Source organism: Melanostigma gelatinosum (genome assembly GCF_949748355.1).
Source record: "Melanostigma gelatinosum genome assembly, chromosome: 10".
Classification (NCBI taxonomy): domain Eukaryota; kingdom Metazoa; phylum Chordata; class Actinopteri; order Perciformes; family Zoarcidae; genus Melanostigma; species Melanostigma gelatinosum.
This window is the reverse complement of record NC_136643.1, coordinates 14,171,477-14,188,679: the sequence shown is the minus strand read 5'-3', so window position 1 is coordinate 14,188,679 and position 17,203 is coordinate 14,171,477. Positions and strand designations below refer to the sequence as shown.

Sequence of the window (17,203 nt, the reverse complement as noted above, 5' to 3'; positions counted from 1 at the left end):
GATGCGCCTCCGATAGCTGGTTTATTAGGCTCTCCTGTGTCTTCCATTTTCATACAGTTCTCTCTAGGTCTCTCATTTTCTCCGCTACTCAGAAGAAACAGCCTGTGATGTAACCCAACGTATGTGTTACTTGAGTGTTTTCTGATCAAAAGCAGTGCACATTGCTGCACTGTACTGTGAGGGAAGGCGCTGGAGGGGGCGTTAAAATAAAATGAGAGGTGAAAAATGTAGACGTCAGAGTGAAATTGGATTCAGCTCGAATTATCCTCGCACTGTCACAACAAGTCAGTCAGTTGATGGCTCCATGAAATGTCGGTATCTCCTCATGCTACAAGCAGTGTTTGTTTTGCTTCCTCAACACTCAGACTTAGAGCAGTCATTATGACGGTATGTGTGCGTGAGTATTGAGAATTATTATTATCGGAGTGTAATTGTTGGCATGATTAAGACATGAATGGACGCCGCATTCTTGCTGCAGCAGCAGCAGCAGCAGTTACATCACGGTTTGGAGGAAAGTGTGCAGCCATCGAAAAATGCTGTATGATTCTTGGACCAAACCTGACCCAAAAGTTATCTTTGGAAAGAACACGCTGAGGGAAAGTGTTCGTTGCCCTCCCACATATTGCAGAAGAGAGAGGTTGTCTGTCTGTGTGTGTGTGTGTGTGTGTGTGTGTGTGTGTGTGTGTGTGTGTGTGTGTGTGTGTGTTTGTATTTCTGTGTGGTTTGTGCTTTGCAGGAGTACTTGTGTGACTTTGTGGAAAGATGAGCTAAGACAGAGGGAGAGGTAGGAATGCTGTGGTTACCTTGGTGTTCAGTATTGCGCAGGAAATGTGACACGCTTGTTCGCGCACACACACACACACACACACACGCACTCGACCGCAGAGCTGTGAAACCACAGCACAACGACCCCCAGCTGTTAGTGTGCAGAGAGCTGTTATCTGCGGGACAAAACAAAGTACCGACTCCATAAGCATGCGGCTCAAGGACCCTCCTCAATCTTCCAGGATTTTATATGCATCAATCACTTTTACATGCCTTGTATGAAGACTGAATAAGAAATTCAAGCGCTCTGCATACAAAACACAGTCCTGATTATGTTGTTTACCGACACGCCGCAGTAGCCTTGAGCGAGTGTTGATGCTGTTGGTAAGTGCGGAGCGGTGGTGGGCCGCTCAGCAGCGACAAAGGTCCAACATCATGCTCTGAAGTTCTAGTTGATTTATTGAGAACTGTGGGATGTGTTCAGCCTTCGCCTGTACTTTCAAACTTGCTTTTCCAATCTCCATCTCATTATCACTGTGCCCAACGCTCAATCAACAACTCGCTAGTCTCCGCCGCAGTAACTTTACTTGAGAGAGTCAATCCGACTTGGCTGAGCAGTTGGCCCAGTCCTGCACTTAATAAATCTCTAATTTACTGCACATGGCCACATCCACTTCCTCTGAAAAGCTGAATGTAAAGTAAAGTGATGCAAGTGAACTAAGCGTGTGTGTGTGTGTGTGTGTGTGTGTGTGTCTGTGTGCACTAGTGTATCTCGTGTCTGCAAGAGAGGGAGACATCGCGCCCACCGTCTCACATACCGAGATGCAAACTGTGTGTTTCATTACTAAGAAGCGCGGCTACTAAAACACGCTACTCTGGCCAGGAAACATCACGATCTGTCACAGTAGAAAGATGATGCTGTTGACCCGCAGCGTGATTTAAATCTATTGCGGTGAGGTCATGTCTCATTTTCAAATCTGAATCCGTCCAAATCTGGTGGTGTCATTTATCTTTCCAGTCAAGAAAGGAAAACAACACATTTCATGTTGGAAGTTCACCTGCGATGTTCCACACAGCGGTGATATTAACTCCTGTCACGGTATCGTCTGTCTTGCTCGTACATTTTAGGAGTCCCTCTGAAGCCCAGGAAAGAGCTGGGGTTTGTGGAGCAGCCGTCGGGTCAGCTGGAGATCCGTTGGTCCTCCAAGTTCAACATTTCCGTGGAGCCCGTCCTCTATGTGGTGCAGCGCCGCTGGAATTATGGCATCCACCCCAGCGAGGACGATGCCACCGAGTGGCAGACTGTGGCACAGGTAGGAATCTACACACCATACGTGCAAAACACTGAAGCATGTCAAGTAAGATGAAATATATATATATATATTTTTTTTGGCTTTGTAGAGCCCATCAAATGAGTGATTCTTTTGATGAGACATTTGGGATTTGGATCACTGAGAAATGTCAGCTTCACATGTCCCGGCGTGCCACATGCTGCAGCTGTGAAAGTGCTGCAGTGCACTGACAGAGTGTTGCACACGGTTGCACATTCCTCACAGTCACAGCGTCTTTGAAAGTTTGGAAAAAGAGAAACATACAGATGACTGATGTGGCAGCAAACTCACATGGGGCTGTGACCCTGCGTGAACCCTGACCCCTGTGGTTTTCTCTCCCCCCCCCCCCCCCCCCATCTGTCCCTTAGACTGCAGAGGAGCGCGTCCAACTGGCCGACATCAGAGCCAGCAGATGGTACCAGTTCAGAGTTGCTGCAGTCAATGTCCACGGGACCCGCGGCTTCACTGCGCCCAGCAAACACTTCCGCTCCTCCAGAGGTCTGTGTGTGTGTGTATACATATGCATGTGTGTGTGTGTGTGTGTGTGTGTGTGTGTGTGTGTGTGTGGCCTTAAGTTCCTGTTTGACACCCAGTGCCCTCCATTTGTTATGGTTAAGACCTTGGAACAGGTGGAGCCTTTGGGAAAGAGTTGTAATACCTGATTTGACTTGATGTTTGATAAACCAAGTGTATGTGGTGGAGCTTTCTTTATCACAGACACAAGGAAATTCTGTTTGTGGTTTGTCATTAAAAAATAAATCAGTTTTCATTCGCCTGCACTTTGCACCTTGCCTCTCTTTAGAGGACTAAAAGACATATTTTACTGAAATATGTTCTCAATTGTACAGAAATCAAATTAGGACTAAAATATGATCGGTAAAGCCAAAAATACATTTGTCACTTCTGACTGCTTGGGTTCACACTGCTTAGATGTGTTTATTCAAAAACTCTATTCAGGAAGTTTTTTTGCGCAGTTGCCAAGTAGAATGCGAGTAATGAGGAGCGACTGGGTGTGGAAAACATATTTTTGTCTGCGTTGAAACCAGATCTTTAATTATGTCTTCAAAGCAGGGGTTTCCCCCTTTTTACGGTCGTATAAAATGTAATATGTCTGAATTAGTCAGGATATTGCAGGCTTTAAAATGAATGCAAGTGTTGTCTTGCTTCCAGAGGGAGTGACGTAACCTCGGCGCGCTTCAGATCTTTGCCACAGATTAGAGAAACAAGCTCTGATGGCGTCCTGTGTTGCTGCTCTGCTCCTGCACTTTCAGCGTTGAATGACGCTAAATCCCAGTGTTGTGCTGCAGATGGCATTTGTTAAAGCAACGGCCAATTGTTGAGTGGTTCCCATGGATTACAGAGTTGTGAATATAATGTGTCTGGATTGAATCTGATCCTGATCAGGATACAGTGTGTTTTGTTTGACATGTAGAGGCAGAGAAACGTGCCGGTTCAGACATACGCAGCAGTGAGTTAAGCGTCTGTAAAGGTGTATATATATCGTGTAAAATAGTGTCTTCATTGTGTGGATCATTTTAATTTGGTCCACTATGTAATACACCGTGCACATCAACATACTTTACCGTACCTGGGTCATTTATTTATCCATATATGGCGAGTTTTTTCTGCCGTGTTCTGCCGAATACTGAAAACCTGTGCCAAATACAGAAAGTATCGGTGTGTTTTGGCGTTGTGTGTGTTAGCGTGTTGACGTGCCCTGTCAATCCCTCGTCATGCATTTGCTCCCCAGAGCGCTCTGGAAGGCTGTCAAACAGAGCCAGACACCAGGTGGGAAAAAGATTCTGTTGCAGGGATGGAAACCGATCTCCAATCAGGCCAATCGGCGCCAGAATGTTGATTGATTGATGGGAGCTGTCACGGATTTGATGAGCTCCCGGCCATTCTGTCATGCCATTGTTATTTATGTAGTACGGCCATATCATCTGATTGCAATTTTGCACTACCGTACTTTGTTCGGGCAATTTGTAAGAACTGACTGCTTATTTATCTTGCACAGCCAACATCAGCTGGTATGGCGAACCCATGTGTCCAATTGTGTTGTTTGACCAGATTAAATGTGTTTCAGGTGGGAGAGGGCAGGAGGAGAGGCGAGCCAACCGGGCTCTGGCGTGAATAATTTTCTCATTACGGGGCCTTTCTCTTTGGTCTGACGTCTGGCATGTGGCCCTGCCTCTCCTCCTGCACCGGGAGGCTGACATCAGCTGGCTCGCAGCGCATTCGGATGGGTTCAGAACCATCTTTTCTCCACACACACACACACACATTAGTTAGAGGAATGCGGAGTGTGGAGCCAAAGTGAGCTGCATGTGTTTGTTAACCCTTGACCGGCACTCTGGGTCCTGCCGAACGCTGCCATAGACGTGACATGACACCTGTCATAACATCTCATGGCAGATTGTCAGCGGAGGACTAATTGCTACACACGGTGTCATACTGGTCCCCCTCCCGTACTGCAATGCCGACTCGCAAGTGTTGAAAGGTGTCTTGGCCTGTAATGCGTTCGACCTAAAATTACACTTGCAAGAAAACTGCCTTGGCTCGAGATTTGTCACATCCTAGAACCAGAGGCCCTCTTTGTCTTCCACTCTAAATGTCTACAGATGTACTGGAATTTGTTGGCGCTGACTGTGTTGTTTCATCTTGGTGCTGTGTCTTCAGATCCATCCGCCCCTCCCAGCCCGACCAGTTTGCGTGTCAGCAACGTGACGCTGGGTGACGAAGGCCTGGTGACAGCCCGTCTCAACTGGACCCTGCCTGGGGAGCCCGATATCCCCATACATCACTACAAAGTGTTCTGGAGCTGGACTGTGCACACCAAGTCGCTGGTGCCATCCAAGAAGAAGAGGAGAAAGACCACCAACGGGGTAATCTCCTCACCCGGTGATGTGTTCTTTCTCTTCCTTTTCCTCGCTCTCAAGACGACTTATCCAGAATGATCTCAGCATCTTTTCCTGTGGCCTCAACTCATCACTGTGAATATTATCCATGCTGGCCTTCAGCGGAAGAAAGGACAAACACGGGATAGGAATAGCATTTATTTATTTACTTGCAAGGCTATCAATCACACACAGATTGATCCAATGTGTTATTCATTGTTTTAATATACTGATGAAAGAACCCTTAAACGCACCATTAAGCTCTGAAAGAAAACACAAGTGTGATAAATAGCCATATTTATAGTTGTAAATCACAATTTTAAAGTCTGTTTCTCTTAAATATCTCAATTTGTATAGTTTCCTTTTTCTGCAGTTTGTGTTTTGGAACTTTCGTTTTCTCCTACTCCTACTATGTATTTGTTTGTTGTATTTTATACAGATCTCAGTAGTATCGAAGTCAAGTAGTTATAAAACTATACTTCATATCCTATTATTATCTCTTTTTTGCCTGTAGTATATTGAAACTAAGGCGAGACTCGGTAATAACGGAACAAAACATCTAAAAATATCCAAGAAATATTCTCTAATAATGAAATGAATATACTTTTTAAAGTCCTCCTACTCCTACTGTTAATGCCTTGGAACATTTTAGTTTGCATTCTGGAACATTCTCAACACTCCAGACTGAAATAATAGTTTTCATGGCCCTTTTTGGAGGGATGTAACACAGAGAAAGCCCCCCACTTGCAATCACAAAGAAAGGATAAATGCAATTTGGTTTTATAAGCTTAAACAAACAGGCAAGCTGAAGGCTTACAACGTTAGACTTCCTGGCTTGGACAACTCTGAAAGCCACAGAATAATATTTGGAGAGTATTTGTTGTCACATGTATTTATTTTTAGGATAAAACCCATGACCTTGCAGATAAATCATCGACTGTCTTCATAAATTACAGACTCTTCTGCGCAGACCTGAATCATTTTTGGATGCAAGCGTTTCGTGAGCCATTTGCACAATACATCCAATATCATGTGACCTGATAGCACATACCTGTGGTTTAGTATCTGTGAAGAGCATTTCACTACAGACTCGAGCAGAAAAAGACAGATTGTCTAGACAGTTCACGCACACCTCTATAGAGTCTTCTCTCTGAATTAGTCTATGAAATGCGTAGCAGATGTGGCACAGAGGAGATAGAGGTGGGAGACACCAGACACCCATTGACACATGTACTACTGGTTTCCACTTTGGCACCTCGGGCCTTTGAAAGCAGCCTGCTGGTAGAGGAATGTCAAAACACGCACAGTCAATAACAAGAATTCATCAAGCTCACGCTGATGGTGGAATGCTGCAAGTCAAACACAGTGAGGAAGCCCTGGGAGGCTCTGATAACACGGCTCCCTCGCAAGGCCCTGAAGCCTATCTCCTCGCCATGATACCTTCCCCGGCTCCACATGTGGTCTTAATAATAAGCAGGGCTTTCCCACAGGCCCTGCCTGGCCCAGCCTGAGCTGAGCTGGGACACGGCTTCGAAAGGAGCCTCAAGTGACAGTGTGATAACGTACAAAAGTCAACATGCAAGTGTTTGTCATTGTTGCAGGCGCAGAGCTGGGTGGAACTGGAGGGACTGCAACAAAACTGCAGTTATACCGTGGAGCTGCAGGCCATCACATACTGGGGACAGGTGCGTCTGAAGAGCTCCAAGGCTTCTCTCCACTTCAGCACCACCAAGAACAACGAGTCAGGTAAACATTGCCGCCAATATTCTGTCGATAATTCAGCTGTTGTGTGTTTTTAGACACTGGGGATGGCAGTGTCAGGAGGTCGGTTCACCACTTTGGTTCCAGACTGAAAAAACTCAATTCATTTTGGATTGATTGCAATGACATCTTGGAGAGATTCATGGTCCCCAGAAGATAAACCCCAACAACTCTGGCGATCCTTTAACTTTTCCTCTAGCACCAGATCAAATCTGGTACGGATATTCATGTCCCTCTCAGGATAGATTGTAATCACTTTGCTGACCCCCTTGACCTTTGATCTTGCACCATCATCACATCGAAATATCACTTTGTCCACTTTATGACCAAAACCCTCCCAAACTATTGCATTCCTATCACCCTCAGCAGATTTGTAAGTGCTAGCATGCTAACATGCTAAAACAAGATGGTGAACGTGGTAAACCTGCAATTAGTGTAGCTGGCACTTAGTCTTGTTTATTTGCCATTTCGTGAATACTTTTGTCCAAATCAACTTAGTTTTGGTTGATGGTTGACTCATACAGTGACACAGTCAAGGTTGTGTGGCAGCCTAATCATGGGTAGTAAGTGCAATTAAGATGTAGGTCATGCACTACCTACAATATTTGGCTGCATCAATCTAGCAGAATCCAATTTTCTTTTTGTTTGTTTGTTTTCCCGGAGAGTTGAATTTTCCTAAATTACTGCGAGTCTTCAGGCAAACGATCATCATGCGAATTGCAAAAAGAAGAAATGGCCAAGGTGCGCTGACCGCACATCTGCATTCAGTCGACGCTCCTGCGTGTTTTGGAATCACAGACCAAGCCTCAGCGTTACCACTTTGTACATTTTCAGCATGTGCGGCTCTCGAGGGAATTGAACCTCTAACCTTGGCAGTGTTGCGCAGTGCCGCGTGTACCCATCGAGTTACACCACATTTATGCAGAAAGAACGTGTTGTAACCGCTGTGATATTATAAAGAAATAATGTGTGTTTTTGTTACCATGCTGGAGAGAGTTTGCCACAACACAGCCACTGTCTTCGCTACGGCAGCAAATATTTCTCCTTTCTCTTCCCAGTGAAATCAGTGCTCAAGTCCAAGAAGGAGGAGATATCCCCTCTTGGTTCGAGCTTGGCCAAACGCCCCTCTGGCCCTCTCGAGGTAGGCACGCCCTTCTACCAGGATGGCCAGCTGCAGGTCCGTGTCTACTGGAAGAAGCGGGGAGGTATGTACTCCACCATATTGATTTACAGCTTTGTTAGAATCTAACTAGCACCCCATTATGCCCATCAATCACTATGACTCATGTGCACCATTATTAAGTGTTCGGACCGATTCACAGCTACTCAGTTAAACAATGGAATTAGTTTTTTATAAACGTAGTATCAGATGGTGTAAATGAAACAACGTGTCATTGTGAGAGCTAAGGAATGCGAGAGCTGGGCAAAAAGTGGTGAAACTGCACGTGGACTGTTAGAGCGGAGCCACCGTTTAGTAACCAGAACAATAAACACACGGAGCCTGAGCCGTGCGATGGGGTTTATTGACAGCTGTATTTAATAGATCCTCGCCCCCTCGCATTAGAGTGGAAGCGGTCCGTTTTGTTTTACAAGGCCTGATGTCACTGGGAAGAGAAACAGTCGTTGGTTGCAGCACCCCAAGGGGTTAAAGCCTATAGGAATGCCTGTCCCAGCGGCGTCCATTCCCCAACCCTCACCAGAGTGGAAATATGGAAACCTTGAAAGCCATGCTCTCAGGGTAACCTGTCAAGTCCCATTCACTGGTCTATGTTATGTTACTAATATATGTCATCGCCTAAGCCAAACTCCACATCTTGGAGTCAAGAATGCAAACCCTGGCTGAAGGAGAGGCCTGGTGAGACACCAACTGCTGAATCGGCGTGAGAGAGAGACAGAAGGGGAAGATGGAGTTGGCCCAGAGATGTTAGCGAGGTTGGCCTGGACTCCGAGAGCTGAGTGATGCTGACGGGGATCAAGTGTGGCTTGGGAATCGCAGTACTGCAGTGCAGAGTTAATCCTGGTCCAGCTTCTCGTTCTGTCTCTTGTTTGCAGTACTGGTCTGCAGCATGTGTGTGTGTGTGTGTGTGTGCCACTGCCACTCATTAGTGTGAGGGATGACCCTGGCTTTGACTCTGACAACCTGGGTTCCACTACTGTAAACATGGAGACACGCAGATGGCCTGGAGAGTTATAGTCTCCGGACATCTGGTTTGTGTGCCGGAGAAGAAGGGACAGGTTAACTGAACCGTGATTAAACTCTCGCTCATTGTCTCTGTGATCCACAGCAGCCCGGCCTCTGGGTTGTCTCCAGCAGACGAAAGAGAACCTTACTGTACAGCAGCTCAGATAATATATCGCTGTCTGCCCAACACGCAGACAAAAGACAGCAGTCCGGCTGCGGCGACACTTCCTAGGCTCGCTTCCAGCCATGATTTATCGAACACCGCCGAGGTTCTGTTCCCTACCTGATTTCCATGTCCCGTCTCTTGTTTTACATACCACTTCCCCATCTCTGTCAGACCCGGCTAAGCATATCTTGTTTATTTTTTCCCCGATTTCCCGGTTCCCTGTAATTCCTCTCTTCTGCTTCCAAAGAGCTCAGGGGCTCCACGTGCCAGATCTGTGCCTAAGCCTTCAAAGGACCCCTTTTATCTCCCCACCACAACCCAGGCCCCCCGCCGAGGGGCGAACATACGACATACTAAATTATTAATCGGAGAAATATTTCACATATTCAAGCGACACAGTTGAATGAATAATAAATCAAGCCACATAAGATAAACACTGCCGACGAGCTACTGTACGGTGATGACGGGAATGAGAGCTACTGTGTACCAGCATGACCAAGGCTATGTCTCCACTGACGAGAATGCAAATCCTAAAAGTTGAAGTTAGCGGAAGTTTGGGTTGGGAATGGAGCCTTCAGCAAACAAAAGGAAAGGTTTAGGAAGCAGAGAAATCACGTTAATAAACTAATGCAAGGATGAAGAAGGAAGTTCTTTCATGTTTTTTATTTTCAGAGACGTACGTTATCGTGATTATCAGTGATGGAAATAGTGATATCAGATCTCAGATAGGGAGTGTTGTAATTAGTGAGATACCCATCAGTTCATCATGTCGGCCTGTGTAACTGTCTTTTGATATCCGATTAGTGTTCAGTGGGTGCAGTGCTGTTACATAACTATGTAAAGTTACACTAGTACCGCACTAAGGTACAACTTTAAGATCTCGATGGCTACTTCATGTTAACCGCACAACATTTCAGAGTCAGAGGGGCAGTTGTTCCTCTTACGTGACTACTTTTATTTGACCATCATATTCATTTGAGGCTTTTTTTCCCAAAGCAAAGTTCCACTTTTATGCACGCACATATGTTCAGTTTAGTGTCTTATAAAAGGATGATTGTGATTATTGATTCTTTTTTTGTAGAAAATGCCCGCCGGGGGCCTGCTTGTTTTGTCGGCCAACAGTCCAGCGCACAATTTGTGCCGATATGAAGAGAAAAGCAGAAAATCATTACATTTAAGGACCTGGATCCAGTAAATATTTGCCATTTCTGCTTCATAAGGAAATTGTTGTCAGTAGAGTTTTTGTTGATGCACTAATTATTTCGACATGAGTAATTAATACGGTTACACAATAATATAACACTGATAAGGGCAATTCTGCTCCTTAATAAAGACTTTTATTATGAAGTACCTCCTGCTCTTATAAAGACCTGAGGTGTGTCTTATTGTGTCTTAGTATACGTGGCATATTCTCTCATGTCATCCTCCTCTTTTTTACAGACCCCACTGTGAGTCGCTACCATGTCCAGTGGATGCCGGAGTACTGCAGCCACAACGAGACCCGAGGACCGGAGAAATCTGTCACACAGGTTAGTCGCCGGCATCCGTTTCACACACCTTCCGCCTGCAGGTCAGATCACAGGCGGAGTGCAAAGCACAGCGCTGCGGCATGATCGGCGGATCTGTGCTATGCAAAGCACGCGCCTCACCTTTTGTCCGATGCTTCAAAAGGACAGCGCCGCGAAAGAAAACAACTCTGCTGTGCGAGCCTGACGCCCTGTTGCGTTGGACTTGCACCGGGCAAATCACTGGCTGGTGTTTTGGATATTATGAGTCAGTCGTGTGGTCAGGCATGCGGCGTGTTGGCCAATAAAACGCATTTATTTAAACAATGTTTCCCGGAAGGGGGATCATTCACCTCCAACAGCCCCAGCCATGCATTGTGCATGGGGCTTTTTCTTCAGGCGCGCAGTAGAGTCTGTGTAGGGGTTGGGAGAGTCTGGAGGTGGGGGGGGGGGGGGACTGCTTGGGCTCAGGCTGATACAGGATGGCAGAGGCCTGGCAATCAACACATTCTTTGGGGACCAGCACTCTGGTTGCTAGGAAATATACATCCATTTTCTATAGATCGCTGGGAAGGATTCCAGGCTTTTGCTTTTATGTGAGCGCAGCGCCTCGTTCCCTTTTAATCAAAGCTGTTTCATATCAGAGAGAATAAACACACACCCACTCTCAAGGGACTGCCTATTAATGTAGAGCCTCTTTCGTGCAAATGCACGATCTAAATCCACTCGTCAGCGGGATTTTTCTTGTTTCGCTTCCTCGAATGAGATGAGAAAGGCGTTTTTCTGTTGAGACCAATAGATGATTAAAGTTTGAAATGAGTGTTAAGTGTAAAACTGCAGCGAAGCATTCATTAATAGGGATTTACAGGCCGTTCTGTTTTAAAAATTCCCTTTGGTTGCCGTTTCTTAATTAAGTCGTGTTTATGCCACATGTGGAAGCTATACAAAGTCATTTATATTGTAAGTTGAATCGAAGGATAGTGGTCTAACCCCTACCATGTGAGTGTTCAAAGTGATCCTGTAATGTGGGGCATGTTCCTGAGGCCTGAGCGGTTATGCGATCTGCCCCTGCGCTGTGTATTTAATTATCTCTGAAGCTCCATGGGACCTGACCTGGGTGACATGTCAAAGTCATCAGGGCTGAATAATGTGTTTCTTGGCTCAGGAGAACTACATCAACCTCCCAGGCCTGCTGTTCTCCTGCAAGTACAAAGTCACTGTTCACATGCTGAAGTCCAAGAGACGCTCCAAGGACGAAAGCACCACCTTCCTCACACCGTCCTGTGCAACCATCCGAAGCAAGACTCACAAACACATCCCCTGCCCGGGGGAGGGAGGTGAGCACTCAGCTGTTTGCAGCGTACAGGCCATACTGAAATCGATCTGTATTAGAGCTGCCGAAGTGATCGGATACAGAATCTATACACTCTTAAAGGAATAGTCCAAGACCCTGACCGAGACCACCTTTCTCCGAACAGCTCCAGGGGCTCCAAAGGTTTTGGCTAAGCCAGAGAACCTGACGGCCTCTTTCTCCATCATTGAGGGAAACATCACCGGCAACTTCCTGTGGCGTGTGTCTAAGGTGGCTCCCAATCAGCGAATCACAGGCTTCCAGGTCACCTGGGCCGAGATCACCACAGAAAGCCGGCAAAACAGCCTGCCCAACAGCATCATCTCCCAGTCCCAGATCCTGCCTCCAGTAAGTCTATTTTCATTCAAACAGGATTGATGCTTTTCTATTCTAACTCCCATAATAGCCATAGAGTGCTATAGCTTGTTTCAAAAGCTGCCAATTGAATATATTTCCCTTATCCCAGAGACCATGCTGTCATATATATAGTCTGTAAAAGGTATGTTCTATTTCCAGCATTTCATTTCACAGCATCTGTCAGAGGTGAGGGTGATTTGAGGATAACAATGTTGTGGCCTCCTTGCACGGATCTTTGGATAAGCAGTGGTGTGTGTAGACAGGCGCAGGGAGAGATCTGAGCAAGTGTTGTGTCCTGCTGGAAGTTCTCCTCCTCTACGTTTTCATCTGCCTGCACGTCTTCCTCTTTCATCCCCCGTGAGAGCGCAGAAAAAGCGGCTCTTTGACGTAATCGGCTCCATCAACAACACGTTGCGCCTATCTGCACCTCCCAGCCTCTGGAGCTCGTCTATAAATATATCCACCCACCGCACACTTTATCAAGCTGGCAGCAAAAGAAGGAGCGACAGCAAGCCTTATGAAAACAAAGTCTTTGTTTTTGTCTGTGGCTCGTGCAAAGACCTGTTTGACGGCCCATTCAAGTCCTGTCAAATTCAGAAAGCGCTTTCTGTTGTATTTCAACTGATTGCGTGTCTTCTGCTGCTCTCCTCCCTCACTTGGCAGGATCATAACTTGCTCGTCGTGTCCAACCTGCGGCCATCCACCTACTACAGACTGGAGGTGCAGGTCATAACAACTGGAGGGGAAGGTCCCGCCACTGTCAAGACCTTTCAGACCCCGAACATATTACCAGTCATTCAACACCGTAAGTCGCTGTCACTGTCTTTGATGCTCCATCACGTCCGCTCATGTGATTTTGTTTATAGTTTGACATTTTTGAGTTTGCTTTCTGCGGAGAAGATCGATACCACGCTGACGTCTGCAATGAATATAAAGCTACAGCCAGCAGCCGGTTTGTTTAGCCCAAAGAGGAAGGACAACGGGAAGAAACAGCTGGCCTAGCCGTGTACCACGTTAACGAAATCCACCTACACACACTTCTAAAGCTCACTCATTGACATTAATAAATGTCCTGCACAAATAATCATTTACCTGAAAGCAAATAAGCATAGTTCCCAAATTGTCAAACTATTCATTTCAACAACGGCTCATGTCACATGACTACTTGTATGTGAAATGGGTCGCTTAAAGCGGTGAACCCACAGAGAATAACAGCAGTTTCCCTCAGCTCTGGAGCATTTTGGTGTCTTTCAGCTGGTTTTGTGGCCCGTGTGGTTTTCCAGACACAACAAGCAGCTGTTCACTGAGAACAATTTCTAACAACCTATATTATTGGGCTACCTGCCCAGCACCAGATGCCTAGCTAGGAAACATAGTGGAGCATTTAGCAGCGGAAGAGTTTGATATTTTTCCCTCTTGAATTGGTGGAGAGCAAAAAACAAAGCCAAAAGAAGAGTGGATATTGATCTCACGTTCAGAGTTCCAGAAACACAACTCTAAACAAATGCCCACAAATTCAACATGTACTTTATAAGGGGGCATTATGTCAATGTTTACAGTTTGTTTCTGCAGCCTCCAAGTTGCCAAATCAGCAGTTTCAAGAAAAGATGCTGTGCTTGCACCTCATTGCTTTGTGTTAGGCAACATAATTTGTACGAAGAAGACGCACTTAACGCTGGGTGTTGAGCTCAGCAAAAGGAGAGGATGTAAAATGAATTTACGACCGAGATAACAGGTTAAACACCGCCATGTATCAACAACAGCGAGTAGCAAAAACAAGCACATTTATACTGCATGGATGAATAGGCAGCCATTACCACGGTCTGAATCTCTGATAACGTGTGTTTTTCTAGGACCCAGACTCCGGCAGCACCACTCCCACCACCAGAAGCCGTCAGTCGAGAGGCACTGAGCTGCACGTTGAGGCAAACCCAATACGGAGAACCATCAGTGGCTCTCTGCTCCTGTCTGTCAGGGAAGGAATGTGTGGAACCAAACAGAAACACAGCACACCAGACCATGAACTGACCCCCCCCCCCCCCCTCCTCCTTCCCCCTGCTTGTGAAATATGGGTCCATCTTCTCCTGGCTCCACAACACATCAGCTATTCCTTCTTAACCCTTCTCCCTTGACTGGTACATGTCAGCGGACGGGTTGGTCTGTACAGTGAAATTAATACTGCAAGGTCTCATATTCTGCGTTTTGTTAGTACACAGCTCCCCAAACATCCCTAACTCGTCAGGTTAGTAAGTTGTGGGAACTGCTTAACTAGTTGTGATCCAGCTGGCCTCCTACGCAGCCACAAGTTATTAACACAATTTCAATTCAATCAGTCGATCAGCACAACAAGCAATTAGGTCACGGTCTAAAGAATAACATTCACTGATGATTGAACATGGATGGTGGGAAATGCCGGAACTGTAAAACATTTTTCTATTCACGAAGAAAGAAAAGTAGGAATTCATCTATTTATTTTGTTGTTACCCATTAAAGAGGCGCTTAGGCATACAGTCAGTACTGATGGATAATGTAACTAAAGTCATTGTTGTCTAACCCAGAATATTTCACATAGTATGTTGCATGTAGTACATTTGATTATTTTTGAACTGTAAATGAATTACTCGCTTCAAATTGAAAGCTTGTAATGGTTTTGCATGACAACCGTTAGCATTCTGTTGGCATGGAATAATGTCCGTGTTCCCTCTTTTCAGTATGTTAGCAATATTTCATTAAAAGATTAACAAAGAATTATATTGGGAGTAATACGTAATGTTTATTAATGAAATTATAACTTGTGTGGAAATGATGAATTGTACATGTTCTTGGCTGTAGAAATATTTGTCGTGGAACAGTCAGTGAATGTCTATATTTATTTATGTGTGTATTACAACGTTTGGTTTGGATGTGTGTGTGTGTGTGTGTGTGTGTGTGTGTGTGTGAATGTGTATGTTTTCCGTGTGTTCTAGTCTCAAGTTTTTGAACCGGCAAAAAAAATCTTGTAAAGACATTTTGTAAAAATGGAATTGTAAATACAGTCTAATGTTACATGTTATTTTTCCATGGTAGAAACTGTACAAAATGCGAAGTAATAAAATAATCCTTAACCAGTTCCCTTCGCTGTTTGTTTAATTGAAGCTGCTGCGAGCAGTAAATAGACATGCTTCTCCTCCTAGTGCTCAACTATTTGGCAGTTTAATGTTGCTTGTTTTGGCTGTAAAACGCCATGATGGCCGACTCTGAGTACAACATATTCACTGATCGGTCCAGGAGCCCGATACATTCACTCTGCAAGTCCAAATAAACAGGTCATCTGGCTCAACAGCCCGAGTGGATTTACCATAGCTGAGGTCGGTCACCCTTCAACAGAATACTCTGCTTCTCAGAGCACTTTAGTGTTAGAAAAGCATTAAATCCCTCCTCTGCTCAGCAGCCTCTCACCCTCATGAAATGAAAAGTGGAAATGTTAAAAGCAAATAAAAGCCAAGAGTGTCCTACATATGTGTGGTGTATGATTTGTGTGTTTAAAGTTACTTGTGTATGCTGGGTGAAAGACTTAATGGAGCACATGCAGAATAGTGTTTAATAGTGCATACCGTTTATATGTTTTATCACTTGTATTCAGGAAAGTTGACATTACATTCTTGTTAATGGTAGTTTATTTTGATTAAGTTTTTTTTTTTTTTGTTACACGACAGATAAATGTGGGCATTGTCATTAAATTAAAGTTAAGTTTGCAAACATTTGGACCAAAGAGACATACAAATCCCACACGGGAACTAGAGCTGTGTCAAAAAAGCATTCAGAGTATCTGCATCTGCCTAAACTGGTATTTTGGACTTTAAAAGTAAGTTTTTGTTATAAAGTCAGCATGCAGGAAATGATTCAGTGCTTGGACTTCATGTCTATTCCTTCATAGATTAAAAAGAAGAACTGAATAAAACAAATCGTTCATTCAGATCAATTACATAGATTATTTGACCAAAAATCATCACAAAAACATGAATGTACACAGAGCAGAAACTAATAGAAATACATTTTCAATTTTTTTTCCCCCATTGTTTTTAACTTTTCCAACTGGTGCAGTTTGAAGTTCCAGCCTTAAACTGATGCATTTTCATGAGATTTTTCTGTCCAGATGTTTAGATTTCAAGTCAGTTCACGTCACCATTTTCCACGGCGAGCGACAAATTATTCCGAGCCCTTGTTTTCACACACTCGGCCTCTTCAGTCAGTCAAAGCTTCTCCGCTCACTTCTCAGGGATGTTGTTTATGTACAGTTCTATTATGTCACAGGAGATTAGTTCCTCTCAGTCTGTGCACGCTAATCCCTCTCTCTTTTCTAGGAGCCGGGCCAGTGTTTAGCCAAGGCTCCTTTCTGTGCGAGCCAGCCCAGCCCCTCTCCCTTTCAGGCTGTCACAGTCGCTTCTCTACACACACACCAAATACCACGGCCCTCAAGTGTGAAAACCCCAAAACAAAAGGGCCTCCAGCCTCTTTTGAGGCATGTTGCAAGACGTCCAAGTCTCCAAGGACATAAAAGAAAAGGGGGAAAAAAAAATGCAACAACTAAATAATGGGCCAGTCGTCAGAACAAAAGCTTTGTCTCTTATGGTACAAGGCCAGTGAGGGCTTATTCACTTTGCATGACATTACATCCCTATTGTGAAAGTCAGACGGAGGATATCGCGTTCAAATTTGAACACATATTTCTGAAAACAGTATTATTCATTTGGCTCTTCCAATGATCCCGGTCAATCAAATATTTACCCGTCTCCTGGTTGACATTCGCCCTCATCTTATTATAATTGAGAATAGCACAGTGAGGCCATTCAGAGGAGCGCAACAAAGATAGTCTGTTTCTCCCACACATTTCCTCTGACCCCTTTGC

At 45.0% G+C, this 17,203-nt stretch overlaps 1 protein-coding gene across 1 annotated transcript in view; it reads left to right on the top strand.

Annotated features, from left to right (window-relative positions):
• Positions 1-15,424, top strand: part of anos1 (anosmin 1) — a 37,161-nt gene extending 21,737 nt beyond the window's left edge. The window contains exons 5-14 of the mRNA XM_079276851.1: positions 1,894-2,078; positions 2,465-2,594; positions 4,776-4,981; positions 6,595-6,739; positions 7,813-7,959; positions 10,543-10,631; positions 11,773-11,944; positions 12,086-12,306; positions 12,979-13,120; positions 14,169-15,424. Of these exons, the coding sequence (XP_079132977.1) occupies positions 1,894-2,078; positions 2,465-2,594; positions 4,776-4,981; positions 6,595-6,739; positions 7,813-7,959; positions 10,543-10,631; positions 11,773-11,944; positions 12,086-12,306; positions 12,979-13,120; positions 14,169-14,227 (1,496 nt within the window). The 3' untranslated portion in view covers positions 14,228-15,424. The remainder of the gene's footprint in view (positions 1-1,893; positions 2,079-2,464; positions 2,595-4,775; positions 4,982-6,594; positions 6,740-7,812; positions 7,960-10,542; positions 10,632-11,772; positions 11,945-12,085; positions 12,307-12,978; positions 13,121-14,168) is intronic.
• The last annotated feature ends 1,779 nt before the right edge of the window (positions 15,425-17,203 follow it).